The sequence below is a fragment of the Octodon degus genome, unplaced genomic scaffold (genome assembly GCF_000260255.1).
Source record: "Octodon degus isolate 3935 unplaced genomic scaffold, OctDeg1.0 scaffold00056, whole genome shotgun sequence".
Taxonomy (NCBI): Eukaryota; Metazoa; Chordata; class Mammalia; order Rodentia; family Octodontidae; genus Octodon; species Octodon degus.
In genome coordinates, this window is record NW_004524632.1 from 9,520,583 (window position 1) to 9,537,329 (window position 16,747).

General features: G+C 59.9%; 1 protein-coding gene across 5 annotated transcripts in view; it reads right to left on the minus strand.

Moving 5' to 3' along the window:
• The window catches only part of Tns4 (tensin 4), a 32,834-nt gene extending 16,429 nt beyond the window's left edge, over nucleotides 1-16,405 (minus strand). Inside the window, exons 1-14 of one of the 5 annotated variants that reach the window (XM_023718190.1) lie at nucleotides 16,391-16,405; nucleotides 13,122-13,610; nucleotides 9,379-9,415; nucleotides 9,040-9,291; nucleotides 7,983-8,395; nucleotides 6,320-6,406; nucleotides 5,950-6,075; nucleotides 4,592-4,684; nucleotides 4,410-4,487; nucleotides 3,416-3,484; nucleotides 2,789-2,957; nucleotides 2,578-2,646; nucleotides 2,371-2,397; nucleotides 574-1,704 (exon numbers count right to left, since the gene is read on the minus strand). In XM_023718190.1, coding sequence (XP_023573958.1) covers nucleotides 1,563-1,704; nucleotides 2,371-2,397; nucleotides 2,578-2,646; nucleotides 2,789-2,957; nucleotides 3,416-3,484; nucleotides 4,410-4,487; nucleotides 4,592-4,684; nucleotides 5,950-6,075; nucleotides 6,320-6,406; nucleotides 7,983-8,395; nucleotides 9,040-9,291; nucleotides 9,379-9,415; nucleotides 13,122-13,521 — 1,962 coding nt within the window. In that variant the 5' untranslated portion in view covers nucleotides 13,522-13,610; nucleotides 16,391-16,405 and the 3' untranslated portion in view covers nucleotides 574-1,562. Of the gene's footprint in view, nucleotides 1-572; nucleotides 1,705-2,370; nucleotides 2,398-2,577; nucleotides 2,647-2,788; nucleotides 2,958-3,415; nucleotides 3,485-4,409; nucleotides 4,505-4,591; nucleotides 4,685-5,949; nucleotides 6,076-6,319; nucleotides 6,407-7,982; nucleotides 8,396-9,039; nucleotides 9,416-13,121; nucleotides 13,611-16,390 lie in introns of those variants that run through there. The other 4 variants (XR_002821589.1, XM_004633730.2, XM_023718189.1 and 1 more) reach the window with 4 other exon arrangements.
• Nucleotides 16,406-16,747: the final 342 nt, after the last annotated feature.

Sequence of the window (16,747 nt, forward strand, 5' to 3'; positions counted from 1 at the left end):
GAACAGGGGCATCAGGTGCTGATTGGAACCTGGAGCCTCCGCCCCCTGCCCTGGCACTGAGCCCGAAGCTGGGTGGGTGGCACAGGGTGAAGGCCCAGAGGAGGACACAGGTGCAGAACTAGATGTGGGTGGGTGGGGCTGATGCCATGGGACAGAGTCCAGTCAGAGGGCACGGAGTGAGAGGTCACTGTCCCCCCGCTGGACGAGGCAGGGTGAGGGGTGCGGCAGCAGGTTCCCCAGGACCAGTGGGAGGGAATCGGGTGGCGACGTGGATTCTGCAGCCCAGCACCACTCGGTGACCTTCTTGTGCATGTCCCGCAGCCGCAGGGCCCAGAAGGGGCATGGCCTGGGACAGGTGAGGGGCGGGAGCACAGCCAGCTGGCAGGAGCGGGAGAACCAGAGGCCCAGGGTACCTTCTCTGTAGCAGGCCGGGGCCAGTGGCTCGGGTTACCAGGGTTCAGGGAATCTTCATACGCCGCCGCCGAGCAGCTCTGGCAACCCCGGCCTGTCCTGACCCCTCAGGGAGACACGACGGAGGCACTGCTCCTGCTGCTGGGTGACACACACTCCCCCTGGGCTGGAAGCTCAGCCCTTTCCTTGGCAGAGGCAGGGCTTGGGGACGGCATAGTATAAGTGGCTTGACACAGGATCCAGGTACTGCCTTCTTGGAGACAGGTCACCCCTAAAGTAGGTCCTCTCTTGGGTCTGGGGACATAGTCCTGTGGGCCTTGGGGTGAGCCACTGTGCCATGACAGACACTTTATTCTGGTGAAGGGAGTGACAGGCACATACGGGACAGCAGATGGTGCCAGCCCCACCTCTGGGCCAGTGCCGGGAGGCCCCGATAGCCCGGGCTCGAACTGTTCTGCAGACTCCAGCCCCGCATTCTCGTCTCACGTGTGGGCTGAAATCACAGCTACCAGGCCCGACGGCGGCCAAAGAGGCTCACAGGCGCACACCTCCCCGCCGACCCCTGTGCCGCTTTCTCAGGAGCCCACGTCTGCGGCCTCTCAGGCTTCCTTCTCCCGCCGGGAAGGGGCAGAAAAACCGAACCTCTTCCAAGTCCCAGGCAAGCGGCCTCTTTGCATTCTTGACTCTCTGCTGCCTCCTGGTGGCTGTGAGGCCGGCGCGGGCCGCCGGGCTAGAGGGGGTGGTGGGAAGAGTCCACCCCTGGGTGTGTGGGTGTTGGGGAGGGGACACAGCCGGGCCAAATTGCATTTCAACTGTAGCCAGACCCCTCAGAGCTGTCCTAGATCCCCAGGGTCTCCGCCGCCCCTCCTCCTTGGGGACAGTGACAACAGCTGCATAGGTGGATCCAGAAGGCCACTGTTCACATCAGGAAGGCAGGATGGGGACAGACACAGAGGCAAACGCAGTCTGCACCCGGGCCTCGCTCACGCCTCACCAGCCTCAGGGCGGGAGCCCAGGCCGCACACTACTGCCCCTGCCCGACTGTGGCACAGGTGCTGGGTGCTGCCGCCCGCAGGAGCTTCGAGGCTTCGGCCTGCTGGGGTCCAGGCACCTGGGACAGGGCAGGGCACAGCCCGGCCTGCCCAACACATCTACATCCGCTCGGCCTCCCGCAGCAGTGCGGTCACCAGGCCTATGACCTGCGAGGCCGGCTGCACCGCATCATACTCCGCGAAGAGGTGACACACATTCTCTGGCGGCTCTGTCTGGTTCTTGGCAACAAAACCAAAGATCCTGGAGAGGGAAAGGGCAGGTGTGGGTGGGGCAGGGGACTTGGGGTGCCAGGCCCGCCCCTGCCACGGGCACTGACAGACACCTTCCTATGACCGAGCTTCCCATGCACAGGCACGAAGGAGCCACCTCCCCACCAGACCCGTGAGCCCCAAGTCCAAGCTCTGGGTCTCCTCTGTTTCGCATGGGAATCAATCCTGACGACAGAGGTGGACCCTGAAAAGGAGGCTGCCGACTCTCGAGGCCAAGATTCCCCAGTAGAGCCCGTGTCTCGCAGGAGCCTGAGGGTTTCCCCTCAGACAGGGCGCTCCCTGAGGACAGAGCCTGTGTTTCCATCGGCGCCTTGGCCTCAGATACTGCAGTCCTGGGGATTAAAATCAGGGCCTTCTCCCTGAATTATCTCGCCACTCCTCTTTTTATTGCTTATTTTGGTTCAAGGTCTCACTATATTGCCCAGGCAGGGCTCCAACTTGGAATCCCCCTGCCTCAGCCTCCCAGAGTGCTGGGAGGACAGGTGTGCACTGGACACCCTGACTCAACCTCCCCAGTGTGTCACACTCTTGGGGCAGGGCGGTGCCGCCTTCTGTAGGGTCTGGTGCCTCACCCCAAGGACTACTCCTAGCGTGGTAGACAGGGGTGTAGACAGGGGTGTGGGGGGACGGGCCTTACCGGGAAGGCTTACAGTATTTCTGCCACCTGTGGAAGGAACGTGCATATCCTGAATAACAGAACTCCTCTCCACCCTGCAGAACCCTGCCTGAGGTGCCCCACCAGCCCTCCTCTTTCCCTGGGTCTGCCTGCCATCTAGGTCCCAGAACCCAGGGCGCTGTGGAGAGTACTGAAGCTGCCGGGGTCTCCCTCCTTGCTTGCACTTACTTCCGCTGCTCCGGATCTGGGCCGCAGAAACGCAGGGTGCTGAGTGGGTAGTGGCGCCGGAAGAAGACCCTGGTGGAGGCAGGGAGAGCAGGGCATGGTGAGCTCTTTCTGCAGCCAGTGTCTCCAGGTCCCTAAAGCCCAAATGGCCTGTCCTCTGTGGGACCCTCGTGGCCTCTGGGCCACTATCTGCCTCCCCATGTGCGGCCCTTACTTCCTCTGGACATCGGTCAGCGTGATGCCCTGCTCGGTGACTCCGAAGTGGACCACAGTGGGTGTGGGGAGGACGTCCTGCTCCAAGGTGGCCGAGAGGGCCTTCTGCACAGCCAGAGCCCCGCTCAGGGTCTCCACGCTCACGGAGCTCAGGTACAGGGTGCGGCAGCCTGTGGGCCCAGGTGTTATGCTGGGGCACTGGAGGGGCTGACCGACCCCGCCCTGCCAGGGACCGCCGGACACCTTCTTCAGGGTCTGAGGGGGGTGGAGAGGGGTGCGGGCGACGCCCCCTTGGCACCCTCCTGGCCTCCAGGGTAGGACAGCCCGGGGGTGACAGTGCTTTGAGTGGATGGACGTCTTCAGTAGGGGCTGTGGCTGTCCCCACTCTCACCTCCACCCTTGGTGATACGGGACAAAAGACAGGATGGAGGCGTGCTGACCTCTGCCTGGCTTTTGAGCTCTAGCCCTCTAAGGAGCCTTCCTGCAAGCAGGCAGGTAGGAGGGGCGGGGATCCCCAAGCCTGGGGTAGGGTGGGGCGAGAGGCACACACACTGTCAAGCCACGAGGAAACTGCGGGGCCTGTGTGTGCATGTGCCGGCGCAGCGCTGGGCACCCCCTTAATACTCACCTGCAGATTTCTTCAGGCAGCCTGGGCTGTCTGTGGGGAGCTCTGTGGTCCCGTCTGCTGCTCCCAGCTCTGAACCAAGGGGAAGGAACAGGCCCCCAAGGGGTGGGCAGGGTGAGGGGAGCCCTCAGGGCCCCTGAACCATCTCCCAATACCTGCCCCCAGAAAGTGAGAAGACAGGTGTGGGGAGTGGGGGGGGAGGTGGGGGAAAGGGACTGTGATTATGTAAATGAGGGACACTCAGGGGGTCCCCAAGGGTCAGGCCTGCAGGCCTTGGGTCCCATGCTCCTCCCTGCCCTCCAGGTCCCACTTGGAATGTGGCCTTGACCTTGACCTCTCAGACTCTTGACCCTCCCACTTCCTTCTGACTCCATCCCAACTCCTGTTTCCTCTTTTGTTTTTTATTTTTAGTACCGGGGATCAAACTCAGGACCTTGCGCTTGCCAGGTAGGCTCTTACACTGCTGAGCCATCTCCCCAAGAGGCTCCTCTTTGCAGGAGGTGGGGACCCTCTCACTATGTCTTACCTGGGGCTCTCTGGCCCTGAGTCCTCTTCCAGCAACCCCTCTTTTCTAGTTGTCTTATGCCATCCTAAAATGACCCTTCCCTCTGGGCTGTGCACGGGGTGAGCTTGCTAACCCCAGCCCAGTCTCACTCTTTGCGCCCCTGGGGTGGGGGTGAGGCGTGAATACAGGGAGTGCACAAGAAGTGTGGGACCTGGCTAGCTGGGCACAGCTGTGTAATCCTTGCACTTGGGAGGCTGAGGCAGGAGGACTGCTGGGAGTTGCGGCAGTGAGTTTGAGACCAGGTGCTTTCTTAAAAATTTATTTTTATTTTATTGAGACAGGGTCTCCCTATGTAGTCCAGGCTGGCCTCAACCTCACATCCACCCTCCTGCCTCAGCCTCCTGAGTGCTGAGGTTACAGTCGTGCACTCCAAGGGGCGCGTCTAACTGAAATCCTAAAATAATCCACAGACTGACCAGGCAGAAGACCTACCTCGCTGCGGGATGGTGAGGGCGCAGGGCAGTGCCAGGGCCATGACGGAGTGCTGACACACGAAAGCAGAGAGGCTTCCTGCGAGGGAACACGCACTTGTGTGAGGAGGGCCTTCCCAGCAGCCCGCACCCCAGAAGGTGCAGGGCCCCATCTCAAGGACCTGGAGGCTGGGGGATGCTCACCAAAGTAGGGCTCCTCATCTGCTCCTTTGAGGTGCACCCCTTTGGCAGAAGACTCGATAAGGAAGTGGCGTATGAGGTCACTGCTGTCCTCGCCTGCAGAAGACAAAATGCACATGCTGTTGGGGAGAAATAGTGCATGCGTGCAAGGGGGACCAAGCTTACACTCAGAGAAAGCGCAGTACCGAGGAGACTGCGCATGCGTGCAGAGGACATCTCGCAAGCAAGCGCGCAGAAGGGAACGAATGCAGGGGTGCCGAGGAGACGGCGCGCGTGCAGGGAGGGGAAGGGTCGCGTGCGCTCTGGCTGGCTCCTCCCTGCTCTCCATCCTCTGCCGAGTGCTTCACAGGGCTTGAGCCACCTGTGCACATCCTGCGGCCACTCGAGGCACCAGCGAATTTGCCCAAGGGCTTCTGGGTCCCTTTACCCCCTTAGGAAAACTTTCTTCTGGTGTGAGTTATCAGGGATTGTTTGTAATTACCCTGCAGACCAAATACCAGCTCTTCCAATGGCACCTATCTCCTCCCACCTCTTCCTTGGCGCTGGTGTTTTCCACCAGCTCGGAAACAAGCTGGCCCTGCCCCCTCCCCTGCCGTCCGTCCACATCCTCTTCCTTGGACTCCCTCATGGCCCACCCCAGGCCGCTCCCTCATCTCTGCCTCTGGGGGCAGAGCACAGGCTGGGGATGCACCCACGCTTGCTCCCTTATGCAGACACTCTGAGGGCCAGTGCCACCGTCGGTTATAGGAGAAGCGCAGTCCTAGGACGTCTGGGGGGCACCAGGTGCTTGTGCTGAGTATCGCTTTCCATCTACCTCCCCAGAGGGGTGCTGCCCGGGTGCAGCCCTGATTCCTTAGTTTCTTACCCAGAGCTCAGGACAGGGAGAGACCCGTAGACATGTGTGGAGTGTGTGTAAAATATCACACACGTGTGCTAAGCGATTAAGCACATGCTACAATGCACAGGACATGCTATGGCATACACCTGATAAGCTGTCAGTGCAATGGGCGGGCTCTCTTGCACGCTAAAAGCCATCGTGTAATGGCTGAGTTATCACAGCTACTTACTAGATAAACTGCCCCATAGGTGATAAGGAGTGCGCACCCTCATTACTACATCGGGCGGCCCCGAGATGAGCGATGAGCATAGTGTGCACAGAGGGGGGGGTACAAGGAGAGAGCGGCCTGAACAGGGGTCAGGACCTGCAGGGAAAGGTGCCTTCCACGGTGTCTCAGAGCTGCTGGGGGCTGCCCAGGAGGGGACCGTCCTCCCAGGAGTGGCCACAGGACTGGCGTGGGGACGTCCTCTGCGCCAACACCTGCAGTCTGCAGGAGCCCAGGAGGGACAAGACTGGTGTGTACCTGATCGGTGCTGGGCGGATGCAGGGGCTTCCTGGACCTTCAGGGCCAGGCCGAAGGAGCCTCGGTAGGAGGAACTGTCCCTGATGACAAAGGCCCCCGGCTCCTCCTTCCTCAGCAGCTCGATTGCTGGAATGATCCTTGGGTCAGACGCAGATCCCACTTCACAGGGGCTCTCCCTCCCTGGCCCTACATGGGGTCTCCATGAAGCAGCATCATAGCACGACCTTTCAAGCCAGGAGGTCTTTCTAGTGTCTTTATCTGCCATTTTTGCTGTGTTTGTTTCCTGGAGAGGCAGGTAGGCCAATCCCTTCCCTGGGCCACTTGCCACCTCCGCCCTCTCTGGCCATGACCTAACATAGGCTCTCTTTACCTTGCTCTCGAGTGATGCTCGGCTTAAACCAGTATTTCGATGTATCCATCACAAACTTCATGGTGGGTTGTGTGTCCCTGCTAGGACCTACAGACAGACAGACAAGGGGAACAGAGTAGGCTGAACTGGAGTTTGCTGGAAGGTGACCACTAGAGAAGGCTGGGGACCCCACCCTGTTCCTCTGCCCAGAGGCCCCGGTCCACCCAGTGTCCCTGATCAGAAGCCAGTGTTAGCTCTAGACTGCCCGAAGAGACAAAGCCAGACAGGACTCCAAGACTTGGCACATCTGGGACCCAGAAGTCTCCTAGTATCCCTGGTAATGAATCGAAAACAGATAACAAACCTACTGTCACCGGGCGGAGGGACTGGAATGGGGATGGAGGATTCCCTGCACCTGTAAGGCCTCACACTCTCCTCCCCCTTAAGCCTAAGAGTTCCGTAGGGGGCATGTCTGCTCGCAAAAGAAAACAAGACAAAAGGTGAAGGGGGGAAGACAGAGGTTGGAAGAGCTGCACTAAGAAACCAGGCGCCTAGATTCCTGATTTCGTCACAGATATTCAGCACCTAAAGCCCAGAGGGCACCAAGCAGGCTCCACAATCCCAAGGGTCTTTAATGCCCCAGATCGTAGGAAATGAAAAGGAAATTTGCAGAATGTGCTAAGCTCCTGGGGCACAATTAGTGATATCCGGAAGCATCCACAAAGCAGGCTGGCAGTATCACCTGAGAAGCCACAGCCCCCGTGGTCCCATGTCCCTAAGGCAGTGAGCAGTGGTTCTCAATTTTGACATCACAGGAAGGTGTCTGTGGCCCTTCACTAGAAAGAACACTGCACCTCAGCCTGCAAACAGCTGGCAGGTGGGAGCAGACAGGAAGGAGTCCCCAGCGCCCTGCTCTCCTGCGTGCCTTGACCCGCATCTCTGGCCCCAAGTCACCCTGGAGTCCCCAAGAAGCGGCCGGCCTGGGGAGGGGCCGAGTCCCGGCCTCTGCTGTGGGAGGCATGCATTGGCGATGGTGTTTACTGTTGTGGGGTCCGTGAACTGTGTGCTTTTGCGCGTCTGCAGCCCCAGGCTCCGGGAAGGGGAGTGTTTGCCACTTTGTGGTTTGGGGCTCTCTGGCTTGGAACACACTGCCTCCCTTCCCCTGCGCACCCCCTCTGTGTTCTCGTCATCCTCGGACGTCAGAGCGAGGACCCAGGCTCCCCTGGGCCGTCCTCGGGTTCGTCACAGAGCCTACCGCTTCCTCATCTGGAGGGCGCCTGGCTCCTTCCACCCTGCCCCTCTCAGCCTGTAATGGCCTCCTCCCTGGCTGGGGCCTCTGATCCCTTTTGCCCCAAGGGTGAAATCCACTTTTTGGCTTGGCGCTCAAGGCCTTTTATTGTCTGGATCCAGATTACTTCTCAGGGACCTTTTCTTACACCCAGTATTTTGGGAGCATTTCCTAAATACGCTGAAACTTGTACCCAGGCATGACTGTGGGGTCCTGCACCTCCACCTCTGAGCTTTTCCTGCCCTGTGTGGGTCTCGGTTTTGGCCCATCTGTGTCCTGACAACCTGGCACAGTGCCCAGCACACAGTAGGTGCCCAACACGTGTCGGCTGGCTGCTGCTGAGTCTCCTTCCCTTACCCAAATCTTCCATTGCTTGATGATCGGTTTACAACGTACCTTCTGGGGCCACGCCTGGGATGGTGTCCGGCAGGGTCTGGCTGCGGTTTTTGGTGGTCAGGCAGGGGTGCCTGGGAGAAGCTGCTCCAGCCTGGTGTCCTGGTGTCTGCTGGGGTGGGGGAGACTGAGATTCGGGGCAGCCATTGATCAGCACGATGGGGATGTCCACCATGGAGTTGGCGATGGATGGGGGACAACTGCTGGCATGCTCCATGGCCAGCAGAGGGGAGTGGGCCATGCTGGGCTGCACCACACTTGGGGCAGGGTAGCTGGGGCCCTGGACATCACCAGGTCTCGTGCACGGGGACACGGGCCCAAGGCTGTGGAGGCTGGAGGAAGAGCTGGCGGGGCTTTCGGAGGACCGTGATGACAGCTGGTGGCTGGAGCTGCTGGAGTGGAGGAGAGACTGGCCGCTGTCGGGGAGAGAGGAGGGACGTGGCTTAGGGTCCGGGGGCCCCGGGGCTGGAGCCAGGGGCAGGCCCCGTGGATACTCAAGGATGGAGAAATGTCCCTGGCCTGCAAGGTCTTTGGTCGTTTAGAGAGGTCAGGGGTGCCGACCTGCGGGATTCCCTCTGCCTTTCTGGCCAGAGCAGGGGCTCTGTCTGTCCTGCTTCTTGCTGCCAAGAGCCCTGTGGGCAGGTGGACCTGGATGGACAATGGGCCCAAGGCGGGAGCCTGGCAGGAAATGAGGAGGAAGGGAAGAGGCAGGCTGTGCGCAGGACTGGGGCCTGGCTGGGGATGCCCATGCTTTGCTCTCATGCATGGTGCCCGTGTGAGGGTGTCCTGGGGCAGGGCAGGTGGGGTGCAATCCAGTTGTGGAATGGTGGTGAGTGGTGAGCAATGGTTTATGCCAGGGCCGAAGGGAGACAGGTGAGCCTCGCAAACGTGGCAGCTCTGTTGCCTGGGAAAACGTGGGCCAAGACTCTGTCCTTACGTCCTAGACGCTCATGTTCACATCTGTTAGCTTCCTGCATTCTCTGACTCTACTCAGGCAGAATGGGTGCCCACTGTGATGCTAAGGGTACTGTGGAGGCAGGGTCACAGTGACGGAACGCACCTTCCAAACATGTAGCTGACATCGGAAGCCGGGCTGCCTGACAGCACAGAGACCCTGCTGCCCCGCTGGGGGGTGAGGGCCCTCGGCCCCTTCTCCAGGCCCGGCGTGGCAGGCAGTGGGGAGCCAAAGCCCTGTGGGCCCGAGGCTCTGACCCCTGCACAGGGGATGGCGATGCTGGGTGAGGAACCCCTCCCCTGGCTGCCGGAGAAGATGAGGCTCTCAGAACTGCTGCGTGTCTCCCGGGGGACATCCCTGCAGAAGAGGAGGCCGCCCCTGCGTGGGGAGCCAAAGGGTGGGGTGACAGATGGGCTGGAGCAGCGTGGGACACCCTCTCGGCACCTCGGTCTGGAAGACGTCACTTCGATATACTTGATGTCTTTGGGGAGAGAGGCAGAGTGCTGGTTAGCCCGGGAGGGACACTCGGAGAAAGACCCTCGAGAACAGAGGCCTCCCCTTTTATACAGACAAGGTCCGGGCAGGAGACCAGCATCCAGTGCCATCTTCAGGGCCTGGCTCTAAAGGCAACATGTCAGGGACATCATTCCTGGATGCGGGATGTCCTTGGCTCAGGGATGTGGCTGTGCCACACATGATCTGGGAACTTGGCCAGGTGCCTCGGTCACTTGGAGCCTCAGTGTCCACCCCTTGGCGTCACAGGAAGGTGAGATGGGATTGCTCGGGGGGCAGTGCTGCGCCTGGCACACAGAGGTGCTTAACAACTGGAGGGTCCTCTGTCTTTCCACCATGCCTGTCACCCAGGACGCCCCAAGACTGCCTCCCATCTGCACCCCCAGTGAGATGGGCCTTGCACGCCTAGAACCTCACAATGGGCCTCTAAAAGTCTCAGTGCCCCAGCTGCACCCCATGCTGGCTGGATCAGAACCCACAGGGACCCCTGGCTTCCATTTGGATAGATCGTTGGCGTGTTTCTTTGGTTTCACAGGTAATGTCTATGCACAGGAGTCTCCACGCTCCAGCCGATGTTCTCACTATGTCATGGTCCCTGGGACGGGTCCCCAGGACGGGGAGCGCCAGGCTGCACCCCAGGCCGAGGGCCCTGTGCGGGCAGTAGTTGGAACATCTGAGGGTCCCCTGAGCTCTTCGGAGCAGACAGTGAGCAACCAGCCTCCGCAGCTGCTGTGGCCTGCTGGGCCCTTGCAGTCACAGCCCCCACCCCCACCCCACCCCACCTAGAAGCCACGCATCCCCAGCCTGCCCGGCCGCCTGGGCTGGGCTCCTGGCCAGCTTGCCAAGTGGCTGCCTCTGTCTGGGCCTGTTGGGCCGGCGAAAGTGGGGAGGGCATGGGGTGAGCCGGCTCTGGCCTGGGCTTGCTGCCCCTGGGGCTGGAGGGAGGAGGACCCGGGTCCAAGTCCCAGCTTTGCCACCTTTCCTTCCCTGCCAGGAAGCAGGGGGTAAATGTCTCAACCTCAGGTGAGCCTCAGTTTCTGCAAAGTGCAGCTCTCAATCCCAACTCAGAACAACAAGGCACTCAGTGGCGGAGGCTGGGGCACAGAACCTGGAGCTGGGCCCCTGGCGGGGCTCAAGAGAGGAGCCTGCTTTGGTGCCACCCTGGGCACGGTGGTGGATGCCCTCCTGCCCCACAGGATGCAGCCACAGAGTGCTGGGAGAGTGCTCAGAGCAGGTGGCTCTCCGCAAGGCTGGCAGGCGCCACTGCCACTTTTATGGGACTTGGTAATGTTTATTCCACTTCTACCTTTGGACCTCGGAGAGCCCTGGAGCAGGACAGGCATTTGTATTTACAGGGGAGGAAACTGAGGCTGGGAAGGAAGGGGAGGCGGAGTGAGACCATACAATGACTGTCAGTGAAGGTGGTATTTGGGTGCCACAAGCCAGTGGGGCTGCGGACAGGGGAGTGTGGGTCTCACCCACCCCTTAGAGCCCTGCTCCAGTAGGAAACGGTGTTTATGCTCCAGACCAAAGGGAGCCGGGACTCAGGAAGGTGAAGCGAGTCCTCCAGTGCCACACAGCCAGAGTCAGTGGTTTAGCCCCATTTAGGGACCTCTTTGGGGAGGAAGAGGGGACCTTTTGGGGTCCTGTTCCAAGGCCTTGTCCTGGGAGAAGGTGCCAAACTGCTCTGAGAGGGGTCCCTCTTGGTCTGGTGAGGCTCTGGCCCCCCACTTCCTGGGCCACCCCAACACCCCAGCTAAGTGCCTACCCCAGGGCTGAGTGGGAAGGGAGGAGGAGCCTGGTGTTAATGAGTCACCTAGGTGGACCGTGGGCCCTGGGGTGCAGCCGCTGTTTATGGGCAGGCGGGAAGGCAAGTCTGGGCAGGGAAGGGTGGCTGCGGCAGGAGGCACGTGGGTGGGGCGGACTGCCGGTTTCTAAACACCCTGCCCTTGGGGCTGGCGGGCAGGCTGGCCTGGCAGCAAGGCTGCAGAATGAATCTGGGCCTGTGCTGAAGATGGGCCGGGAGGTCTGGGAGAGCAGAGTGGGGATGCCAAGTTTGTTCCCTGGGGCCAGGGACTCTACCCGGCAGGCCTAAGGGAATCAGGGACTCGCCAGCCACTGGGAGGCTGAGGCTCAGGATGGCACTCCGGGGCCTCCAAAGATCCACCATGTGAACCCCAGGGGGCAGAAGACAAGCTCCACTGAAGAGAGATGGGACAGGAGCTGTGGAGCCCAGAAACAGGGCTTCGAGGCCCGACCCACCTTGCTCACGGGGGCCGTGTGGCTGTGGGCTCTGCTTCCCTCCCATAGCCTCAGTTTCCTTACTGTATGACGTTTAGCCCTTAAACTTGGCCAAGTTAGGAAGAGAACAGTGACCATCTGTCCCCTTCAGACTGGCCTGGGGACTGTGTCACCAGTAAGGCAGTGGTCTGCTACTCTGAGTGGTGGCGGAGAAATCTCTCCAGGGAGGCCGACTTGGCTGGGCCAGCTTGGTAGGTAGTGAGCTCCGGGGCAGGAGAGGTATCTAAGCAGGGCAGGAGGAAGGTGTTTCCCCTCATCATCAGGAGTGTGGCAGCTTCGTCAGGACCTTCTGGCCACTGCCAGCCTGCCAGCCCTGCCGGGCTCACAACGGCATCTGAGGCTGTGCTCATCAACAGCCCTTCCAGGGAAGGCAGGGGTGTTGCCGCCACCCCACCCTTGCACGTGGATGCCCGCAGAGCTGGGTCATGCCCCAGCCGGCCCTGCCTAGGGGCAGGAGCATTAGCACCTGGGCTCCTCCTGCCAGCGCTAATTAGGCACAAGAGGACTTCAAGTCCCTGTAAGCAAGCGGGAGTCCAGGGCGCTGCCTCCTTCCCAGAGCCTGGCCTGCGCCCTGAAGTCAATCAGCCACCACTTGTGATTCGCAGGGGACCAGGCTTGGTGATAAGGGTTTGTGATAAGTGTTATTTCTTTTAATCCTGGCAGCACCTTTTGAAGTCAGGGCTCTAACTCCATTTTGTAGATGAGACATCGAAAATACTAAGAAAGAAGTAGTCAGCGAGGCTGTCAGGCTAGGCTGCCTGCTCCCACCTCAGTTTCTTCCTCCATAAAATGGGGGTGAAATATTTCATATTGGAAACTGGGTGTAGTTGTGCATGCCTGTAATCTCAATATTCAGGAAGCTGAGGCAGGAGGATCACCATGTGTTTGAGGCCATCCTGGGCTACACAGTGAGTTCAAGGTCAGCTTGGACTACATAGTGAGACACTGTCTCAAAAAATAAGTCTGTGCTGCACTGGGAGGCTAGAGTGGTCGGCACAGACCCTGGTTCTTTATATAGTAGGCGCTCTGTTAATGGAAATCACTCTAGATGCTGACAGCAAGTACTCATTGCTGCTGAGGATTTAAAAAAAAAAATTCCTGGTGGCCTCAGTTTTCCCATTTGTTTAATGGGGTTCTGTCACCCTCATGCTCAGAGTAGGCCTGAAACTGAATCCAGCAGCAGGGATTCCCCAAGGCCCTTGGACTTGGAGCACCAGTGTACTTGTCTTGCTTGTACTAGCTTGTTTAGAGCTGATTGCTAAACTTTCAAGATTTTGTCCAGCTGGTTGCTAAGCTCCGTCATTATTAACAATCACATTATAGAGCCAGGCATGATGATGCATGCCTGGGAGGTTGAGGCAGGCGCTCCTTACCTATGGCTTCCGGCTCCTGCTTCTTGCTCCTGGAGTCCTGGCTTGGGGCAACCCCTGCCGGGGAGTCCCTGTTCCCCGGAGGAAGCAGCTGGAAAGTAGGGTCCAGTTCCAGAATCATCTGGTTGAGGGTCTCCAGGGAGAAGTCAATGTAGGAGTCCAGGTCCTGCGGGGCCCCCGAGGCCTTGGTGTGCAGCTGTGGGGCCTGCGGGACTGGGCTTGGGGGACCCTTGCTGGGTGTGGGGGCCATCAGTGCCTGGGCCCCCCAACCTCCTGTGGTGTAGTAAGGACACGGGGCTGGCAGGTTGGGTGCTGTGTGCAGGGTTGTTCTGGGCTCTGTGCAGGGTGCCAAGGGGCCAGTGTGGCCTCCTGCCAGCAGGGAGCCGGGCATCACCCGTGACATGGGGGGCGCTGTCCCCAGCGGCTCGCTTCTGGCTTCTGACCAGCTGCACTTACATCTGAGCTGTTGGGTTTCAGTGGGTGCTCCAGGACCTGGAAGAGCCAAGCGGGGGACCTGAGCACTTCTGTTACCCCAAACATGGGCACAGTGATCCCTAATTTAAAAGTACAGGAGCCGCTACCTGGCCCATCATCTCAGCTACTCTGGAGGCTGAGGTGGGAGGATCGGAAGTTCAAGACCAGTCTGTATTAGTAAGATCCTGTCTCAAAAATTTTTAGGGCCAGGGAGATAGCTCAGTGGCATAAGCACCTGCACAGCAAGGACAAGGTTCTGAGTTCAATCCCTGGTACAACAACAACAACAAAAAAAAGTGCAAATTTTTTTTAAAAGGGCCAGGATGTGGCTCAGTAGAGCACTTGCCTCTTGTGCGTAAGCCCCAGGACGCAGTCCCCACCACCATGGAACTAGGGAATGAATGCCTGCGAGTGGTTAACGCCACCCTGCCTGGCTCTGCACCCTGGTTCCCCCACTCGCAAGCTGTATGCGTTTGGGGGCAGTTATTTAACTTTTTTCTTTGCCCGGGGTTCCTTCTCTGTGAAACAAGCTGACGCTGGTGAGATGCTTGCGACCCTGCTGGCTTGGTGTAAGTGTTAAGTGGCTTCCCCGACATTTACTGACTGCCTGCGCCAGGCGTATTTATTATAGGAATGGGGCCAGCGTTTACCGAGTGCTTCTGTGCACACACACAACGCCTTTCCTGTCATCACCCCATTTGTGACGAGGCCAGGGGCGCACAGAGGGGAGAAGTCACTTGCCGGTGGCCCTGCTGCCAGCAGTGCCCGGGCTGGGTTGGGCCTTGGCTGCGCGGTGAAGGACAAGCGGTGGACAGCTGTAAGCCAAAACGGAGTCACCAAGGAGCAGAGGGAGCCCTAGGGGGGGGTGGGGACTTCCTGGAGGAGAAGAGGCACCAAGCCCAGCGGGCAGACGAGGGCATCGCTGGACGCCCAGGGAACGGAGCAGTGGCTGGGTGGAGGGCCTTGCAGGCTCTGGGCTGCTGCCAGCCCAGATCCAGGGAGCGTGGGGAGCCGTGGAGGAGCGCTGAGCGGGGTGGGCAGTGGTGTGGCACCATCAGATGCCGTTGGCTCCCTGGGGTTCATCCCTCACTGAGAGCTCCCAACTTCCGCCTTTCCTTTACTGTGGAAGTTCCTTCTGTTGTCTAACCTCCATGCCATGTGCTGTCCTCCCGGAGATGGGGATGAGGAGGAGGTAAGAGGTGGCTGAGAAAATGGTACGGAGGCCCTACCACCTGCCCCCCACCCCTCAACGCACCCCTTTTCCCACTTGCTTCCTTTTCGGTCTATTTGGGAACAGCTAGGGCCAACAGAAGAAGACGGACAGGAGTCTTTATATTCAGATTTAAGCTGAGCCTGGCCCATAAGTGAGATTCCAACCCTCAGTGTCCTCCTCTGTGATATGAGGAGGGACGTCCTGCCTGCATCCTGGAAGAGGTTTGCAGCTCGGCACAGGAGTGCAGGGCACTCATCCCAGGCAGGAGGCTTGCCAATTTGGGCCCAGCCTGGGCAACTTAGTGAGACCCTGTCTCAAAATAAAAAAATAAAGGAGGCTGAGGACCTGGCTTGGTGATAGAACACCCCTCGACATAAAAATAATAAATAAATAAATAAATATTACTCAAAAGAGTAGTTACTGAGGTTCAGAGAGGTATGGTGTGCCTGAGGTCCCACAGTCAGTGATGACAGATGCCAGGCCAACTCTCCCAGTCCTCCCGGGCTTGGCTCTCGGCTGGCTCTGGAGGGGACAAATGCCTATAAATGGAGTGGATGGAGCCCACCTCAGGTCCTCTCCGGGGGCAGCAGTGGACGTGGAGTCAGTTGGCCTCAGCTGGTCCTGGGTCTACTGAGACAGGACCAGGAAGCACCCCGCAGGGCTCTGGCTTTGAGGAGTGTGTGACCAGGATGTGGCTCTGTGCCAACCCCCCAGGTTCTGCCAGGCACGATGGCACAAGCCTGCCATGCCCTACCTTGGGAGGATGAGGCAGGAGCATCACAAGTTCAAGTTCTGCCTGGGCACCTTTGTTAGACTCTGTCTCCAAATAGAAAATAAAGAAAAGGCTGGGAATGGTGCTCAATGCCTGCCCCTGGGTTTAACAACCCAGTACTAAAAAACAAACTATAACTCACTTGAGGCGCTCGGCGGTTCTGGGAGGAGGGGCTCCGTGAGAGGCTGAGGATTTCCCCTGGGTGGGGCAACCAGGGGCTGCCCTGGTACCCCACGGCTGGAGATAAACCCCAACCCTCCCAGGGTCACCCGGTCCCAGGCGGTGGCTGGGCCTTGGATTCCTGGAGACCATTCCTTTCCCTGTCACCCTGGCTCTAAGCTGTCCAGGGCAGGAGGTCTTGGGTTTGGCTGGGCATCTGTCTGTGTCCATTTAGGGTCCCTCTCCCCGTTCGCATTCCTCCTCCTTGTCCCCAACGCTCCAAGGTGAAGGCAGAGGGTAAAGCGGGGTTCCCCCATCAAGCACATAGCCTCCAGAGCCCCTTCCCCACTCCTCAGATCCTGCTTGGAACCAGCCCATTCCGGTGCCCCCAAAGGACCAGCTCGCTGCCTGGACGGCCCAGGAGGCCCCGGAGCGACGTGCAGGGCCCTCCCAAGGGTCTGTGACCTCTGCTCCCCTCTCCGTGCAGATTTAGTTCCCTAAGGAGCTGGACCGGGCGGAGGCCCCGACCCTCTCTCTCCTCCCCCTTCTTTGCGCGTCCCTCTGAGCCCAGCCAGGTGGGGAGCCGACCTGGGCCAAGGCGTCGGGGAAGGGGCTGCGCGCCCCCAGCTTTCCGTGCAGGGCGGAGGACCCTACCTGTGAGACCGGCGGCCGGGCAGCTGCTGCGGGGCGGGGGAGGCTGCTGGGCGCCAGGTGAGGAGCGAGGCCCCGCCCCGGCCCGCCCCCTTCCCCGGCCTACACGTGGCTTTGACCAGGGCGCCCCGCCCCTCTGGGGGTCCCCTGATGCCCTGTGGCACCGCTTGGCTCTGAGGAGCCGGCTTAGGTGGGCGCGGCCGCCCCCTTGCGGGTGTGCCGGTGGGTGGGGGTGCATCTCGGCAAAGCAGGACCCCCGGGGTGGGTGGGGCCCTGGGAATCAGGCGGCACCGGGCTTCTTCCCTTTCTCACTGGACGCTGCAGCCCGAGGAGAGGCCGCAGCTGGAGCAGAAGGAGCTT